This window comes from Sus scrofa, chromosome 5 (assembly GCF_054392235.1).
Source record: "Sus scrofa isolate SSC_HxYL_T2T_F1_AM1 chromosome 5, Sscrofa_HxYL_maternal_Yorkshire_Landrace_v2.0, whole genome shotgun sequence".
Classification (NCBI taxonomy): domain Eukaryota; kingdom Metazoa; phylum Chordata; class Mammalia; order Artiodactyla; family Suidae; genus Sus; species Sus scrofa.
In genome coordinates, this window is record NC_139387.1 from 76,004,126 (window position 1) to 76,020,185 (window position 16,060).

A 16,060-nucleotide genomic window follows, 5' to 3' on the forward strand; every position below is an offset into this window, starting at 1 on the left:
GAAACACAGGCTTATAATGCATTCTAAAGCTAAATGGAGGAGCTATTTGGATTTATGTCATTTCTGATTTTCTCTCTTAGCTTGAAAATGGAGTGTGAACAGACCAGAATGAAGAGGCCAGATTTATCTTGTAGCCAACAAGATCTAGATCATCATTCACAGTAGAAAGACGGATAAGGCTTAATGCCTCTGGTAGGGGCGTTTGCATTTTAAACTTCGCCAAAACTTGGCCAAAGGAGCAAAGATGGAGCTGTGAGTTTTCAGACACCAATCAGGGATCCTACAGAGGCATTCTGGTGTGGTGAATGGTGGCACTCTTGAAACTATCCCAGGAACTCATTCACTCATTCCAAACATATTTATTAAGGAACTGCTCTCTGCTGGACATTGTTCTGTACATTTGAGATATACTGATGAACAAAAAGGACAGAGAGCCCTGCCCTTATGGGATTGACATTTAATCAGTGGGGGATACAGACAATAAACAAGGTAATTAATGAACAAGTAGACTATACACTATGTTATACAGGGAGGGATTAAATACCAAATAAAAAGTAGGGAGAGGGGAGATCGAAGTTGCTAGAGGAGCCGATTCGGCAGCTTGTGGTGCAGTGGTCCCTTGATATTTGCGGGTTGTTGGTTTCAGGACCTCCATGTGTATCAAAGCCTCCCGATGCTCAAGTCCCTTTTACGAGATGGTGTCCCTTAGTTGCCCTCACCCCATCTGCGGTTCCTCAACCGCAGATTCAACCAACCGTGGATCCATCCGCAGATTCGCAATCTGTGGATACTGACTTTGGACTGTACTAGGTATGGTGGTGAGGGTCAATCTTCATGAAAAAGTGAGATTTGAGCAAAGTCTTGAAGAAAGTGAGGGAGTTTATCAGGTGATATCTGAGGAGAGAGTGTTGCAGGCGGTGGGGATAGCTAGAGCAAAGGGCGCCAGTTGTGTGTGTGTTTGTGTGGGCACACGCGCGCGCCACGCGCCCACGAAAGGGAGTAGACTTCCTGGAAACCCTGGGGTACAGCACGGGGCCAGTGAGGCTGGAACAAGTGTGAGATCAGTAGGAGGGGCCTTGAGAGAAGCTGTCCCCGCTGTTCACAGGGCCCCCGGGAAGGCTCCTCTGAGGACACGGGCTTTGACTAAGTGGACTGGGGAGCCCTGGGGGTTTGAGCAGAGGTGCTGGGATGCGACACTTTGCATGTGTGGCTCTAAATGTAGCACTGAGAAAATATCAAAGGAGGGGAGGGGGCCACCGGCCTCTGCAGAAACGCAGGTGAAGGACAGGAGGATGTTGGCTCAGGCCCGAGATAGGACATGAGAAGTGGTCACATTCAGAATTTTTCTGTATTTCCCAGAGGATCGGTGTAAGGATGAGAGAAAGGAACCCAAGAACGACCCCAGCGTTTTGGTTCCATCAACGGAGATGGGGGAGGGGCAGGTGAGGAGCAGGTATTGCTTGGAAGAGAAAGAATTCTGCGTTTGGATCTGTTAGGGTTCAGATGTTAGCACTGATTTGGCTGTGTAGCCTGGCGCTCAGGAAGACAGGCCTGGGCTGAGGACACAAATTTGCTGTGGACAGTGGCTTAAGGCCAGGGAAAGAGATGGGCTCGCCCCGGGGAATTGTGCAGTTGGGGAGTGGGGTCTGGGCGCAGGAAGTGGAAGTTTTCCCAAGAGGGAGCTGTAGGCCGCCCTGCCAGGGTACAGGCCGCCCCACTCTCAGGAGCCCGGGCCTGCAGGGGGTGCCATGGACCTTCCTTGTCTGCCCGAGGCACGGGGAGAAAGGTTTGCTGATCCGGGAAGGAGAGGCGCTCAATAGATTCCCGCCGGAGTGGCAGAAATAATTAAGAGGAGAAGGTAAGGATATCCTAGCAGCACGCTGCTCGGCCCGCCTCGGAGGAATTGAGAAACCCCGGGTCTATTAATCTGCTCAGACATCTGGGCACCACTGCCTTGCCAGGAGGCTCCGCCTCTCGGGCCCTTTCCCTCTCTGCCCTCGCCTCTTCCCACCCTCGCCTCTCCACGCCACTCGTGCACCGGTTCTGATCGTAATCGATCGAACAGAGCTGTGGGATCACGGCTCGTTTTGCTGTTTTGCTCACTGGTCCGATCTGCAGAGACTCTAGGTGGGCAGACGGCAGCCCCTCCAGGAATTGCGCGCCAGAGGCCGCGCCGCTGTGGGGGCCGTGCGGGCCCCGGGGGCCGGGGCGGGGCGCGAGGGGTGTGTCCGGGCGGCATGTGGGCAGAGGCGCGGGCCGCCGGGCAAGTGGGGGCTCAGGCCGGGCTCAAGTCCGCGCCGCGCGCCCCGCGCCGTGCGCCTGGCCCCGCGCGCCGCCGCCACATCTGGAAGCGTTCAGCGCGTCCGCCTGGGGCGCGCCGGGCGAGCGGGCGGGCGGGGCGGCGGGCCGCGGGGTGAGCGCCGCGCTCCGCGCTCCTGCCCGCGGCTCCCTCTCGCCGCCTCTGCAGAAACAGCTTCTGCCAGAGCGGCGCGCGGCGCGGCCCGGAGCGGCGGCGCCTTCCTGCCTCCTCGCCCTCGGGACTCGCCGGACCTTTGGGCAGAAAAAGCGGAGCAGAGCCGGGAGGACGCGCCGAGAGCGGGCGGAGACGGTTCAGGCCGGCGGCCGGCGGGCCCCTCCCGTCCTGGGGTCCGCGCTCCCCTCTCCCCCTTCCGCCTCCTCTTGCTCTGCCTCTCCATTTATTTTTTCAAATGCTGTGGCCGCCAGAGGTGCGGCGCTGAATTCTTGGAAGGGGCCCGGATGTGCTGAGGATGCATTACAATTTCACTGAAGGAGGCGGTAGTGGAAAGGATCAGTTTTTGGTTTTTGATGCAATAATGGGAATCAGGTAATCAGCCAAAGGAAAGAAGAGATACTGCAGATCCACGGCTTCCTCGAATTTTGCACGAAAGCCGCCGACCTCGGAGGAGGGATTAGTGCAGACCCGCTTGGGGGTGTTTGACATTTCTTCCTCTTTGTGGCTTCTTCTCCCTTTAAAACAATTCTTGGTCCATGGTCAATGAAAACACGAGGATGTACATTCCAGAGGAAAACCACCAAGGTAAGGCTAGACCCCGCCGCCGCGCCCGTCAGCCTCGCCGGCTCATCGGCGCGCCCCGCGGCCCCGGCCGGTCCCCGACGCGCGTCCTTCTCCCAGAGCGGCCGGGAACCCGCCGGACCCAGGCCGAACCGCGCGGAGCCCCAGCGGAAAATCCCCGCCCCTCCCCCGCCCGCGGCCCCCGAGCCGGGCGTCCGGAGAAATTCCAAGCAGGGGGAAAAGTTCCCAAGTGTCTGCTCCTGCCTCGTTGGCTCGTGCTGGCCGGAAGAGCCCGCCGAACGGCCCGCGAGCCCCAGCCCGGCGGCCGGGGTCCTCGCCTCGCCCGGGGCGCGGTTGGGAGCGCGCGCGCGCCCCCGGCACCCGGCCGGCCGGCGCCCCCGCCCGCTGCCCCGCGCCCCCGCCCCGGCAGCGCGCTCCAGGTGGCGGGTGGGGGCCGGGAGGCAGCCGTGAGTCTGGGAGTCTCGCCTCTCCCTTCCCCTCTCCCTCTCCCAGTGGACTACCCGCCCCCCCCCATCTCTCTCCCTCCCTGTGTCCCTCTTCTCTGGCTCACCTACACCCACCCACCTCGCTGCTGCCGCTGACCCCCAGCGCGCCCACGCCCCGTGTGTTCGGATTCGCACCCACATGTGGGCTAGCACCTGAGGATGTCAGCGGTTGGGATGCGGGCGGTGTGTGGGCTCTGCTTTTTCATGTTTTGAGGCAATAATGAAAGGGTGTGCCGAGCTCACGCGGCTGCACACTATCGCCCAGTGTTTTCCCAGCAGCTCCATCCTTGGCATCAAGTGTCAGCAGCTCCCCCTGTGAGGGGGAAAGGCTTTCAAGCAACTCCCCACTTCCTGGAAACTTTCTAACCCCCCCCCCCCCATATTAACAAGTGATTATTTTTTGGCACTGCTCAGCAGTTAAGGTTATGGTGGAGTGTAGAGGGACAAGTCTTGCTGGCCTGTGGCGGTCCCCAGCTCCCTCTGCCTCCCCCATGGCTTTCTCTGTCTCTGGGTGCAGGCTCTTCCTTGTCTCTCCTGGTTTCCTGAGCCTCCGTGTTTATACTCTTCCTTCCAATCTCTTCCTTCTCAATACCTGTCGCTGTTGGCCCTGCTACTTCCTGGGCACTTAAAGTGTTCCTCTGACGATCAGGCTGTCTCTGCCTCCTCTTTCCAGCCTCCTCCCTCCTGCGGCCCCCATCCCCGTGGTAGCAGGCAGAGCCCCTACCCTGTAGAACCCGAGGCCGCCAGGCAGCTTCCCTGGCCTCCATCCCTCCTGAAACTGATTTCCAGCTTGGCTGGCAGGAAGGGGATTTTGGCCTCTTTTGGTGGAAAGAATTTTGTCCAGGGTCGTGAGTCCTGGGTGAGCCAGGGCTTTGGGGTCACAAGGGCAACTTCTGTCCCTAGATTTCTCTAGGCCGTGCCCCACCCTCACCTGTTCCCCGTCCCCCTCCGGATGAAGCAGTGATGGGTTAGGAGGGAGGCCAGGAGAGACACAAAGGAAAGGGTGACGTTTGTGAAGAGCAGGGATGGATTTCTCCCCTCCGGCCTCTCGGCTCAGTCCCGGCAGCCTCCAAGAGGAGGGCCCAGTGGCCGGTCCCCGCTGTCACTGACAATGGCAGTGGGCTGTGGTCATAATTATTATTCACATGGTGGTGATGGTCTTAGTTCCTGAGGCCTCCCCTCAGTGCAGGACAAACCCTTTTTAGCGCTTTTCCCCCTTCCTTTTGCCCCTTTGTCCCCCCACATCTCCTCCCCACACATGTTCGGGGAGCAGACATTAAAAGTAGGAGCAGCGGCCTGGCCCCGGCGAGGCTGTGAGGAAGATGGAGGGAAAGGCAGTGGCGAGCGTGGCCGGAGCTCTGCTCTCCCAGCCACAGCCGACAACCACTATGGCAACCTGGATTCCAGCCCTCTCCCTTGAAGCTGCAGTGGTTATATAATTCTCGGGAGCAGTTTTGCCTTCTTTCTTGGATGCAGTTCTCAGGTGAAAGAGTACCAGGGTCCCTGTCTCCCCTCATCCCTGTGCCCTGTCCTTGGCATTTCTGGGGTCTTCCTGGGGGTGGAAGGGGGAGGGTGACGAGGTGGGGAGCAGACCTGAAAGCAGGAACATCTTCCGGGAGTGGGTTGCTGTGGCTTAATAACTAAAGGGGCCATGAAACATACCTGGGGGTTGAGGTTTCAGGAACAGAGCGGGAAGACCAGCAAATGATTACCTGGGGTGTATGGAGCACCCAAAAAGTTGCCAGCGGCAGGGCTTACAGACACTGCCTCACAGAGGCACTGAGTGCAGCGGGCCTTTCTCCCCAGCTTTGCAATGGGCTGTGTGTGTGTGCATGAGTTGAGGATTGGGGTCTCTGGTGGGTCGAAGCAGCCTGCTGGGGTCAGGCTGGGAGTGGCTCGTGGGCCTCACCTCCAGCGCCCTATCTGTGCTGGTCGCATGTCAGCCTCCCACTTTTCTGGGCTGATTTTCCATTGCAGGCTCCCGCTAGCAAATGAGTTTCTTAATAGTCAACCATTTAACAAATAAAACATCAGAATGTCGCTTATCTGCTGGAGACAAGGCAGAGGGGGGAACGCATTCTGGGAGAGGAAGACATACCGTGGTTTTCTTTTCAGAGCACTGCTTAGCAATGCAGCAGACAGCGATGACCGTGAGAAATGATGGTACGATGGTCACTGGTCAGAGAACACTGTTGCCGGCTTCTCAGCCTGTGCAGGTTGAGGGAAGCGTGACATTCACGTCTTCCTCTTGGAGGCTGCTTGGAAGAAACAGAGAAAAAGGGCTCTTGAGGTTCCAAATATGGTTCCCAGGACTGCTCAGCTACTTTCAGTGTATCAGAATACTACACAATAGAATACATTACAAGAATCAATTATTCATTATTTCCACGGAGCCCATGCTAACAGTGTTTAAATGTGCGCGCGCGCACACACACACACACACCCTCCGAATAAGGAAAAGCTATTTCAAATAGATTGCACAAGAGCCTAATGCCCTTTGGGGGCCTGGCCATAGCAGCCAGGAATCCTGGGGATGCACCCCCCGGAGACTGTTTGACAGCTGTGCCTCACATTGGGTGAACGGTTCCCTGCGGGTACCAGGCTTTGCAGACTTGATGGTGGCCCCAGGCCCTGAGTCTTGGTGATGACGTGGGACTCTTCCTTCAGTTTTCTCTGTGACTTAAAACCAGCTGCGGTGGGTTCTTCTGGGTGGGAGATGAATGCTAAGGGAGACCTGGGCCTGTCCTGGGTGGGGGTCTGAGGCCTTGCTGACCTTTCCCCCACCTTCCAGCACAGCCCCCAGACCAGAGGGGGTGTGGTTTCTGCCTCTTCCAGGAGGTGGCGCCCCAGGGCTTGGGAGTCAGGAAGGGGCATTGGCCGGTCTGGGCCAGAGGGACAGAGGCTAAGGAGGGCACGTCCTGCTGCTGAGCCTCCTCTGCCTGCCGGCCCCAGGGCAGAGATTGGCAGACCTGAATGTCCCGCAACACACATGCAGGGGCCGGAGGGTGGGAGGTAGCGTGACTCACCTCAGGCTGACCCCCCGCCCCCCAAGCTGCTCTCGGTAAGGAACCTGCTTGGATTTCACTTGCCCCATCATTCTCCTATCCCAGCCTCTGCTGACCTCTGTCCCAGGCAGCATCCCGCTCAGCTGCCCCTGTCACAGTCCTGGGTTAGCTTTCTCCCTGATTGACCGCCAGGGCTTGGTAACCAGAGGGGCTGCTGGGTCCCAGGCCGGGAGTGAGGCCGGTCGGAATGGGGGAGCTGGAAAGCCTGGCCTGTAGGGCTGCAGAGCCTGTCAGCTGAAAGGCAAGAAGGCAGTTTCCTAACTTTATTAGGGGAAAAACACAAAAACGACTGGGTACACTTCACAGCTGATTTCTGTTTATGAGTCTGGCTGGTCTCCTGCTGGGTAATGGCAGAAATGCTCCTGAGACCTAGGGTAGGAAGTAACTGAGATTTGTACTAATTTCCAGTGATGTTTTCCAGCTCCCAATGTTTTCTTTTCTATCCTGGTCCTCACTTGGCTTTCTTGGTTGTTGTGGTGAGTTCCCGGGGTCTGAGGACCCTTGCGTCTGTGCTGAGAATGTAAGTGGGGGGGCTTCAGTGCCCTTCCCCTGCCCCCCCAGATCCTCCTGCCAGGCGGACCGTTTGTCACTCGGCGGTGACCCCTCAGCCAGCGGTGTCTCGCTGTTCCTCGCTGGGACTCTGGAGTCAGTGCTCTGCATTCAAAATCAGGAGACGATTTTATTTTCCAGTTTGGACTGAAGAAAGCTGATAGATTGTTTGGGAGATACCTGGAGACTTAACAACAAGACCAATTAGCGAGGTAATCACACTGATTAGTCTGTTTCAGGTTCTGCCTCACTGTTGCCCAAATTGGCGGTGGGCTCTGCAGAGGAGAGCAGAAGACTGATTTTTTTTAAAAAGGCACGGGGAATTGTTTTGCAAAATATCAGGTGCTAAATATTTAGTGACATAAGTGCTAAACATTCTGATAATGAAACCACCCTCCCAGCCATGGCTGTCACTATTAAAATAATTTAGTAAACACCTGTTTACATGAACCTCAGGGTTAGCTACTGTACAAAACAAGTCAAAGCGACAAAATCCCTGTGGGAAAGCCAAGGGCTTTCTGCACGGATTCAAAGCCAGGCACAGACTCCCCCGATCTGTTGCGGGCCAAGCACCATGGAGGCTGAACCGATTCCTGTGCGTGTTTATGTTTGTGGCTCAGGTCCCAGATGGGACGCTCATTGCTCCAAGGCCAGGCTGCCCCCTGCTGCCTTCTCTCTGGGTTCTGGGGTGCATAGAGGCAGCTGCTTCAGGCTGCGGGGGGGCGGGTGTCAAGGACGCATCAGGTCTTCAGGAGCCTGGGAACCCTAGGGCCTTGCTGCTTCTGGCTGGGGGACTTGTTGGGGGTGCCAGGGGACCTGGGAGAGCAGAGCTGTGGGATGGCTGGGGGCCTCAGGGGGCATAGGGGGAGGCCCAGCTCATTAGGTATCTGGGGGGACCTGGGGGGCACACAGTTAACTGCTGGTGGATCTGGATTAACTTAAGTGGGAATTTAAGGGACAGAGGAGAGCAGCTTGAGCCTGCAGCTCAGGAGGCAAACAGAGGTTGAAAGTAGGCCCTTTACTTCCCTGGAGACCCAGGAATGAAAAGGAACAGTTGATTTGATCTGGTTTTGAACAGAGGTGAGGGAGACGGGGGCTAACTGGCCAGAGCCTGAAACGCCACAGCACCTGGTCCCCAACCCTTGCTATGCTCTCCATCCTGTGGCCTCTTCACGGTAGTCCTCTGGTGGGGTGTTGTGTGTGAGCGTGAGCACGTGTGTGTGTGTGTGTGCGCTCGCGTGCGCCGCGCACACTTGAGTGAGAGGGGAGGGAGGGGCGGGCCCAGACTCATGTTCTCTGAAGGGTTGTCAAGCAGACAGAGTAAATGCATGTCTTGTTGGGAACTGGCTCTCTAGGATCAGAATGTTTTACCGGTGAAAGGAACCTTAGGAACAAAGTCCGCTTCTGATTGAGAACACAGGACCCTGTAGGGTCACTCAGGAGGGTCCGTAATGGAGCGTGGCCTGCCCTCTTCATCCTCCTGCATCCTTGCCCGTACTTGGTGTATGCGGACCCTCTCGGGGCACTGTTTCTGCTTAGACTTGGCTGAATGAAACTCTTATCCTGTCCCTACCCGCCCTGTCCTGACTCCACTTTTGTTCTGGCTTAAAGTCACTTCTGAGATGTTAGATTTTGAAACAGAATTGGGGGTCACTCTCCTTAGAAAGGTTTAAACATTTTTTTTTTTTTTTTTGTCTTTTCTAGGGCCACACTTGAGGCACATGGAGGTTCCCAGGCTAGGGGTCTAATTTGAGCTGTTGCCACCAGCCTACGCCAGAGCCATAGCAACACGGGATCCAAGCTGCGTCTGCGACCTACACCACAGCTCACGGCCACGCCGGATCCTTAACCCACTGAACAAGGCCAGGGATCAAACCTGTAATCTCATGGTTCCTAGTCGGATTTGTTAACCACTGAGCCACGTCGGGAACTCCAGGTTTAAGCATTTCTTACACTGCAAAATTCATGTATGTCCACAAGAAACTCCTACAAAACTCAGATCACTATTTTGTCTGTAAACAGACATGCCCCCCAGCCTCTTAATTGGCTCACTTTGTTTCTGCCCATCAGGGCTCATTTTGGCCCCAGAGGGAGAAAGGCTGGGCAGTGCTGTCTGCCTCCGGGGTTGGGTGCTCTGGACTGGCCAGCCTTGCTGTCAGCCAGGCGAGGACAACAGGTAGAAACCATGGGCAGTCAGGCTGCAGCTGCCAGAGGCCAGGCTGCCCGGAGTCCACTGAGTTTGGAGAACAAAGGCTCCTGGCTCCCTGGTCAGGGCTGGTCCCCCAGACCCCTGCTCTTACCAGGAGAGGCTGAAGTAAGGAGAGGTCTGTGTTCGGCAGGGGCAGCGCATCAGCTAGGGCCTGCCTCTGACCTTCCCACCATCCCTGCGGCCTTTGCCTTCATGTTCCCAGAAACCGGAAGGCCTTTGAGGCTGACCTGGTCTCCAGCTCTAAGACAAGACATGAGCCTGACTCAGACACATGTGGCCTCCGAGGTCCCCGGAGGAAGCCACCATTTCAGAACAGTGTTGCCATAATTTCATGAAATATTCAAGCTGCCCATTTGCCAACAGAGGTTTCTCTCAATACACTTGGCTAGGCGTGGTGCTGCCCGTTGGAACCTAGCTAAAAGGAAAATGAAATAGTCTTGTCTCCTGTCCTTTAGAGAGACAAGCCAAAATCCAGACAGTAAATGAATGTTCTCCCCCGTGTTGCCTGTGGGCAGAAATGTTGAGAAATGTTGACTTGATTACTCAATTAAGCTCTATTTACTTTGTAACCATTGTGTCATGTTCAGTCATTTATATATATTTTTCCTTCTAAAATAATCCATGTTGGGCTAAAACCTTTCAAAGATGTTAGCAAAAGTTAAAAAAAAAAAAAAAAGAAAGAAAGAGAGAGAGAGACAGAAGGAGAAATAAGGCCACACCTAGACAAGTGACTCAGGTCACATTCTTGACTTGGTGTTTTTCTCTGTGAGTGTTAAAGAGTCACGTCTCCTCGTTGTCACCTGTAAAGTGGAGGCAGTAACCCCCGGGCAGCCGGTGTTGCAGGGCAGCAGCGAGGCTCCACACAGGAGTGGGACTGTCCTCCACTATGGGGGTGGTAGCTGTTCTTAGCAGAGAGCAGGACCCTGGAGTTGGAGAAAGTGGCCACGAGACAACTTCCAAAGCCATCCAGGCAGCTTTGTAGGTGGTGTTGGATGGCTGACATTTTTCAAAATTTCAAGGATGGAAAGGTAGAACAAAGAGAAACAGGCCGAGTCTGTCTGGCTGATACTGAGTGATGAAGGGAAAACCAGAGGGGCCTGGAATTTTGGATTCTCTTGACAAGTGTCAGCCAAACTGAACCGGCAGGATCCCAGGACCGTGGGGCCATCTCGATCGCTGTTTCCAGCTGGAGGGTCGGGCCCAGGGAGTCTGGGCTTCCTCGTACCCAGCAGCCGCCCCCTGCCAGGCTGCCACCTCTCAGCCATGGCACGTGGTTCCCGCCTGCAGCTCGAGGCCCAGGCCCTGCCTTCCAAACTGGCTGGAAGTCCTCTGAGGGTTCGAATGTCTGAGTACAGGGCCCCAGAGAGCAGGAGGGGCAGACAGGCGTGTGTGATGAGGCACTTACTTTTTGGAAACTCTTTTGGGGGATATACAAGCCTAAGCATCACTTCTCAGTAAAGGACAGACTTCCTGACAAAGAAAGCTTGGCTTCAGTTGTAAACCTTGGCTTTGAAAAATAAACTAATATTTTCTAAAATATATAGCAGAAGTGCTGGAGGTTTCTGGATAAAGGGAGGGAGCCATTCCCAATCGCATCTTGAGATACTTGTCAAAAGAGGAAAGGGCTTTCCTTTCACATCTTCGGGATCAGACTCGCCTTTAGTTTCCCAAAGCAAAAGTAATCTCGTTGTCACGAAGCCTGCTGGGACACATGCACTTAAGTTTGCGCCTTGCCCCCTCACCAGCCCTCTCCTGGCCACTGGGCCTGTGATCTCTGGGGCCACCCATGTTTTCATCTTCATTTTGAAAATAACCGACAGGGCTGTGTGGCATCAGCTGTGTTATATGTGTAGGGTGGGCAGGGGCAGCTGCGACATCATTGGTGCTCTACGCACCGAGTGCTGTTGCATCCTTCCACCCATCTTCTAGGAGGGCGTTCATGATGTTTTTCAGATGAGGGACCTGAGGACCAGTGGTCTTGAGTACTGTGGCCAAGGTCATCCAGACAGTGTTGGAGCTGGGGATTAAGTTCAGTTCTGTTAGACTTTCCAAGCACGTGCTCTTTCTCTTCTCTCTCCATGTGGGGCCGAGGAAGAAACGACCTTGAGCCAACCTCATGGAGCCTGGCTTGGATTCCCTCTGTGGTCTCTCCACACACCTCCCTTCGCTGTCCCCTCCTCCAGCTGTTTGTTGGTCCCCGGGGTTCCTGCCTGGGCCTCCCTGGTCCTCAGTTCCCAGTGGGGACCCAGATCTGCCCAACCTGGCTTTGAGACGATGGCTCCATGGCATGGCCTTCACCCCATCCTTGGACCATGTCCTAGGTTATTCCCTCCCAGGGAATAAGTGCTCTCTGGCCCCAAACAAGGTTCCGATGTGTTCTAGGATCCTCCTTGCAAGCTGCGCTCCCTGGACTGCAGGTGTTGATTATTTTTAAAGACTATCTTTGTAGAGCTATCATTTACATGTGATAAAGAGACATTTCACACACCTTTAGAGTGTACTCTGCAGTGATCTTTCGTGGTTTTACAGGATTGTACACCCATTACCACTGATTCCTGCACATTTTCATCACCTCCAAAAGAAACCCCACACCCACTGGCAGTCACTCCCCACCCCCCACGCCTTGACCCCTGCATCCCCGACTGACTGTGGGTTCTCACGCATCCTGGGCAGTGATGATAATTCTGTCACTGGGGCTCACCTGTACTGTCTCCTTGTGGGTGGCGCATCCCTGCATCCCATGCGTCAAAGCATGTTGTGATGATCCATGTGATACATGGTTTGCGAGACCAATGAGGCAGTTAAAAGGAGGCTAGTTAGGGACCCACGTGTCATTTGCAGGTGAGATTAAGCACTCTCTTTGAGTTAATGGGAAAAGTGGCTTTAAGATTTATTTCTTGGGGAGTTCCCATTGTGATGCAGAGGAAACGAATCTGGCTAGGAACCACGAGGTTGCAGGTTCAATCCCTGGCCTTGCTCAGTGGGTTAAGGATCCTTTGTTGCCATGAACTGTGGTGTAGGTTGCAGGTGTGGTGAGGATGTAGCTCGGATCTGGCGCTGCTATAGCTGTGGTGTAGGCCGGCAGCTGTAGCTCCGATTAGACCCCTAGCCGGGAACCTCCATATGCCAGGGGTGTGGCCGTAAAAAAAAAAAAAAAAGATTTATTTCTTTTAACTATTGTGGTAAAGCTAAGTCTGTAAGTCACATCTACTACTAGTTGAAGATGTGAATTATGACCTTTTAAAATTTGTTTATTACAAAACATGTATAACAAAGTTTTCTGCTTTAACAATTCTTAAGTATACAATTAAATGGTGCTAATTAAATTTACATTATCGTACATCATCACTATGCTATTTCCAAAACTCTTTCCTCATTCCAAACAGAAACTCTGAAACTTCTAATTGATAGCTCCTCAGCCTTATGTAACATCTAATCTACTTTCTGTCTCTATGAATTTGCCTATTCTAGATATTTCATAGCAGTAAAATCATACAATCTTTGTCCTTTTGTGCCTGGCTTCTTTCACTTTGCATAATCTTCTCAAGTTCAACCATGTTGTATCATGGGTGTCAGAACTTCATTCCTTTTCATGGCTGAATAATACTCCATCGAACAATCCGACCACTTTCTCCTTATCCATTTGTCAATTGATGGACACTTGGGCTGTTTCCACCTTTAGGCTCCTGGCAGTAATGCTCCTGTGAACGTTAGGACACAAGTATCTTGCTTGAGTTCTTGTTTTCAGTTCTTTAGGGTGGATACCTTGAAGTGGAATTTTGGGGTCTGAATTATGGCTTTTTAGTTAGAAGAGCCCATTTCCTGTGTGGCTTCCGCACTTGGAATCCCATGTAGAGGAGGGTGTGAGGTATTAGGAGACTCCACTGTGGCAGTAGTGAGGGGCGAGTACTTTCCCTTAGCTCCCGGGGCCCGTGTTAGAATGTTTACTCTCATGAGGTGTGTAATAGTCCAGCACCTGCGTCTGATGGAGAGTCCTGGATGCCACCCCTTCCACAAAAAACGAGGGTCTCTAGATCCAGTTTAGCCCCACCTTCCTGCCAACTAGGCGTCGTAACTCCACAGGAAATGGGACTTTGGCAAGACAGAGCGATGTAGGCTGTCTGTCTCCGTCTGCCTGTCTGGAGTCCAGGAGTGCCCCGGCCTGGGAACCGTGAGGGCCCCCGGAGAGGCTGGCTCCCGCGGGGCTGGACAGTGTGGCCAGGTGGCGGCTGGCGTGGGGCCTGTGTCAAGCTTTGGGACTGTCTGGGGGACAGCCATGTCCACGCCCTCGCCAGCTTCTTTAACAGCTAAAGTTGAGGAAAGAGGGAAAAACATGCAAGGAAAAAGGAGGAGTGGTGGGAGAGAGTTAGGAAAAGAGGAAGGAGATGAAGGGGACAGTAACACTTGGTGGCCCTGAGTGGGACTGATGGCCAGTTAGTGACTCGGGAAACCCTTTCAGTCTTGGGATGATAATTTTTTTTTAACCTAAAAACTTACCTTTTTTCTATAACCATTTTACCTACATTTTACTTAAGGTGATGTGTAAACAACATCCCTTTACTTTTTGATTGTTCTAAAATGCTTTTAAAACCTTTTCACCTCTACTACATCAACAGTTCTTTCAGGAAAAGAAAACGTCGAAGCAATGGGACATGCTTTGTTATTTCCATTTTTTTCAGATAAGCAACTCTGGGCTTAGAGAATTTGAACAACTTGCCTGGTTAGGGAAGGGGAACAAAAACACATGCGATTTTTTTTGTTTGTTTTTGGGGAGAATATTGTGTTGAACTTTATCTCGTTTACCTTCGTGGGCTCACGTGTGTTCTTCGTTTGATGCCTCCAGGAACCTGTTCAGGTTGGTCAGCTTTCTGCCACAGAACAGCTGAACTGCTGTCTCCTGCCTCTTGGCTGAACCCCTCTTACAGCCTGACTCTCGTCCATAGGGGCGCGGTGTCTGCCGAGGCTCAGGCCTCCAGTCCTGTGTCTGTGAGCTGCTTCTGCCCCAGGCCCAGCTCCGTGACCCTCAGGGTCAGCTGGGCCGTAGGTGTGCCGTGTTCCTTCTCACGTTAGCAGAGCTCCACTGCCTAGGACAGAGTGCAGGTCGGGCCCTCTGCAGCCGATACACTTAGTTTCATCCAGCTTTTCGTGAATCCCCCCTCTTGTGGGTTCTGCCTTCACGTCCCCTCCCTGGTGCTGCTTACAGGTGTGTCTCGGCTGCTGTCCAGAGCTGAAATGTTGCACGGTGTTTCTCCAAGGTCAAAGCCTCTGCCACCATGTCTGGCTGCCCAGGACCTCCTGGGGATCCGAGCTGCACATCTGAGGGGATTACGGTGACTCAGATGTCACATTTGGTGTGCAGTGGATAAGATCCTGTGGCTCTGTTTTTCAGTTATTTAAAAGGCAAGAATTTTGACCTGTGCCCAGCTGTCTGAAAGACCAGGGGATGAGGAGCCTTTTCTCAGGATAAATTGACTTGAAATGCCCTGAAAATGGGGAGGCTCATGCCAGTTGTGATGAAAACAATGCCAAGTTGTCTCTCCCCCTCCAGAATTGGGACAGTCATTCGCACAGTGCTTTTGAGCATCTGTGGGGCAGTCTGAGTTCGAGGAGGCCTTCAGGGTTACAGCCCCACAGTTATCCCTTCCTTTGGAGAGTGTGTAGGCTAGTAGGAGGTGAGAGGCAGAGACACCCATAAGTGAAATAACAGGCAGGACATGCTTGCTATTTCAGGGAGGTGAGGATGAAAGGCTCCCAGTGTAAAGAAGGAGGGGATGCAGTCTGCTGGAGTAAACGGAGAAAGCATGTACCACGGTGGTGACAGCTGAACCTCGGAGGTCGGGCAGAAATAGGGTAGCGACGAGGGTGCATGTTCCCAACAGAAAGAGTGGCATGGACAGGCCTGCATGTGGATTTTAAAGGACGGCGAGTTGAGGTTGGTCAGAGCACAGGCCAGGCGTGGAGAGAGGTGAGTCAACTAGTGAGTTTGTGTCCTGTTTGGTGGGCAGCGAAGGCCATTTGACGTGTCTGAGTGAGGCAGTGGTGTGACCAGAGCTGATCTTCCAGAAGGCTAGTCAGGCAGCAGGGTACAGGATGAAGTGGGGGTGCTAAGACCCACAAGTGGGGGGACAGTTCTCAGGCTGTTGTCACAGCCCAGGCAAGAGAGGGAAGAAAGGATTTTCTGAACAAAAGCTAGAGGGCAAGGAAGCCCTTTATGTACATGGGAAGGGCTGTCTAGGAGGGTGGGGCCATCCAGGTGGGTGGGGTCATCTAGGTGGGTGGGGACATCTAGGTGGGAAGAGTAGAGGGTGGACCCGGAGGGCTCGCGAGGATACCCAGCAAGCATGCAGCATGAGAGTTCATTGATATTTGAAGCTGTGGAAATGGATGAAATGATTAGGGTGAGAGAACTGAGAAATGTAGGGCTGAAGACAGAGCCCGCATATTTAAAGGTCAGGAATTGAATAAAACAGAGGAGCCAGAGCTAGAGGCGTCAGAGAGGTGGAGGAGAGCCTTGCTACTGTGGGGTCACAGAGGCCAAGGGAGTCAATCACTGTCAGAGTGGGATGGGGCGATGGGGAGGGAGGGGAACTGAGAGCCCTCCCATTGAATTTGATGACCTGGTTTGCAGGGGACCTTGAGAGTGGGTTTGGGGTAACTGCTGAGCAGAGGGAGAGCAGTGGAGGGGGGGCACACATGG

The 16,060-nt window shown here is 53.9% G+C and overlaps 1 protein-coding gene across 50 annotated transcripts in view; it reads left to right on the forward strand.

Annotated features, from left to right (window-relative positions):
• The first annotated feature begins 1,778 nt into the window (after nt 1-1,778).
• The window catches only part of CACNA1C (calcium voltage-gated channel subunit alpha1 C), a 438,324-nt gene continuing 424,042 nt past the window's right edge, over nt 1,779-16,060 (forward strand). For 29 of the 50 annotated variants that reach the window (XM_084957087.1, XM_084957078.1, XM_084957091.1 and 26 more), the window contains exon 1: nt 2,266-3,058. In XM_084957087.1, coding sequence (XP_084813213.1) covers nt 3,010-3,058 — 49 coding nt within the window. In that variant the 5' untranslated portion in view covers nt 2,266-3,009. Of the gene's footprint in view, nt 1,859-2,265; nt 3,059-16,060 lie in introns of those variants that run through there. The other 21 variants (XM_084957117.1, XM_084957114.1, XM_084957116.1 and 18 more) reach the window with 4 other exon arrangements.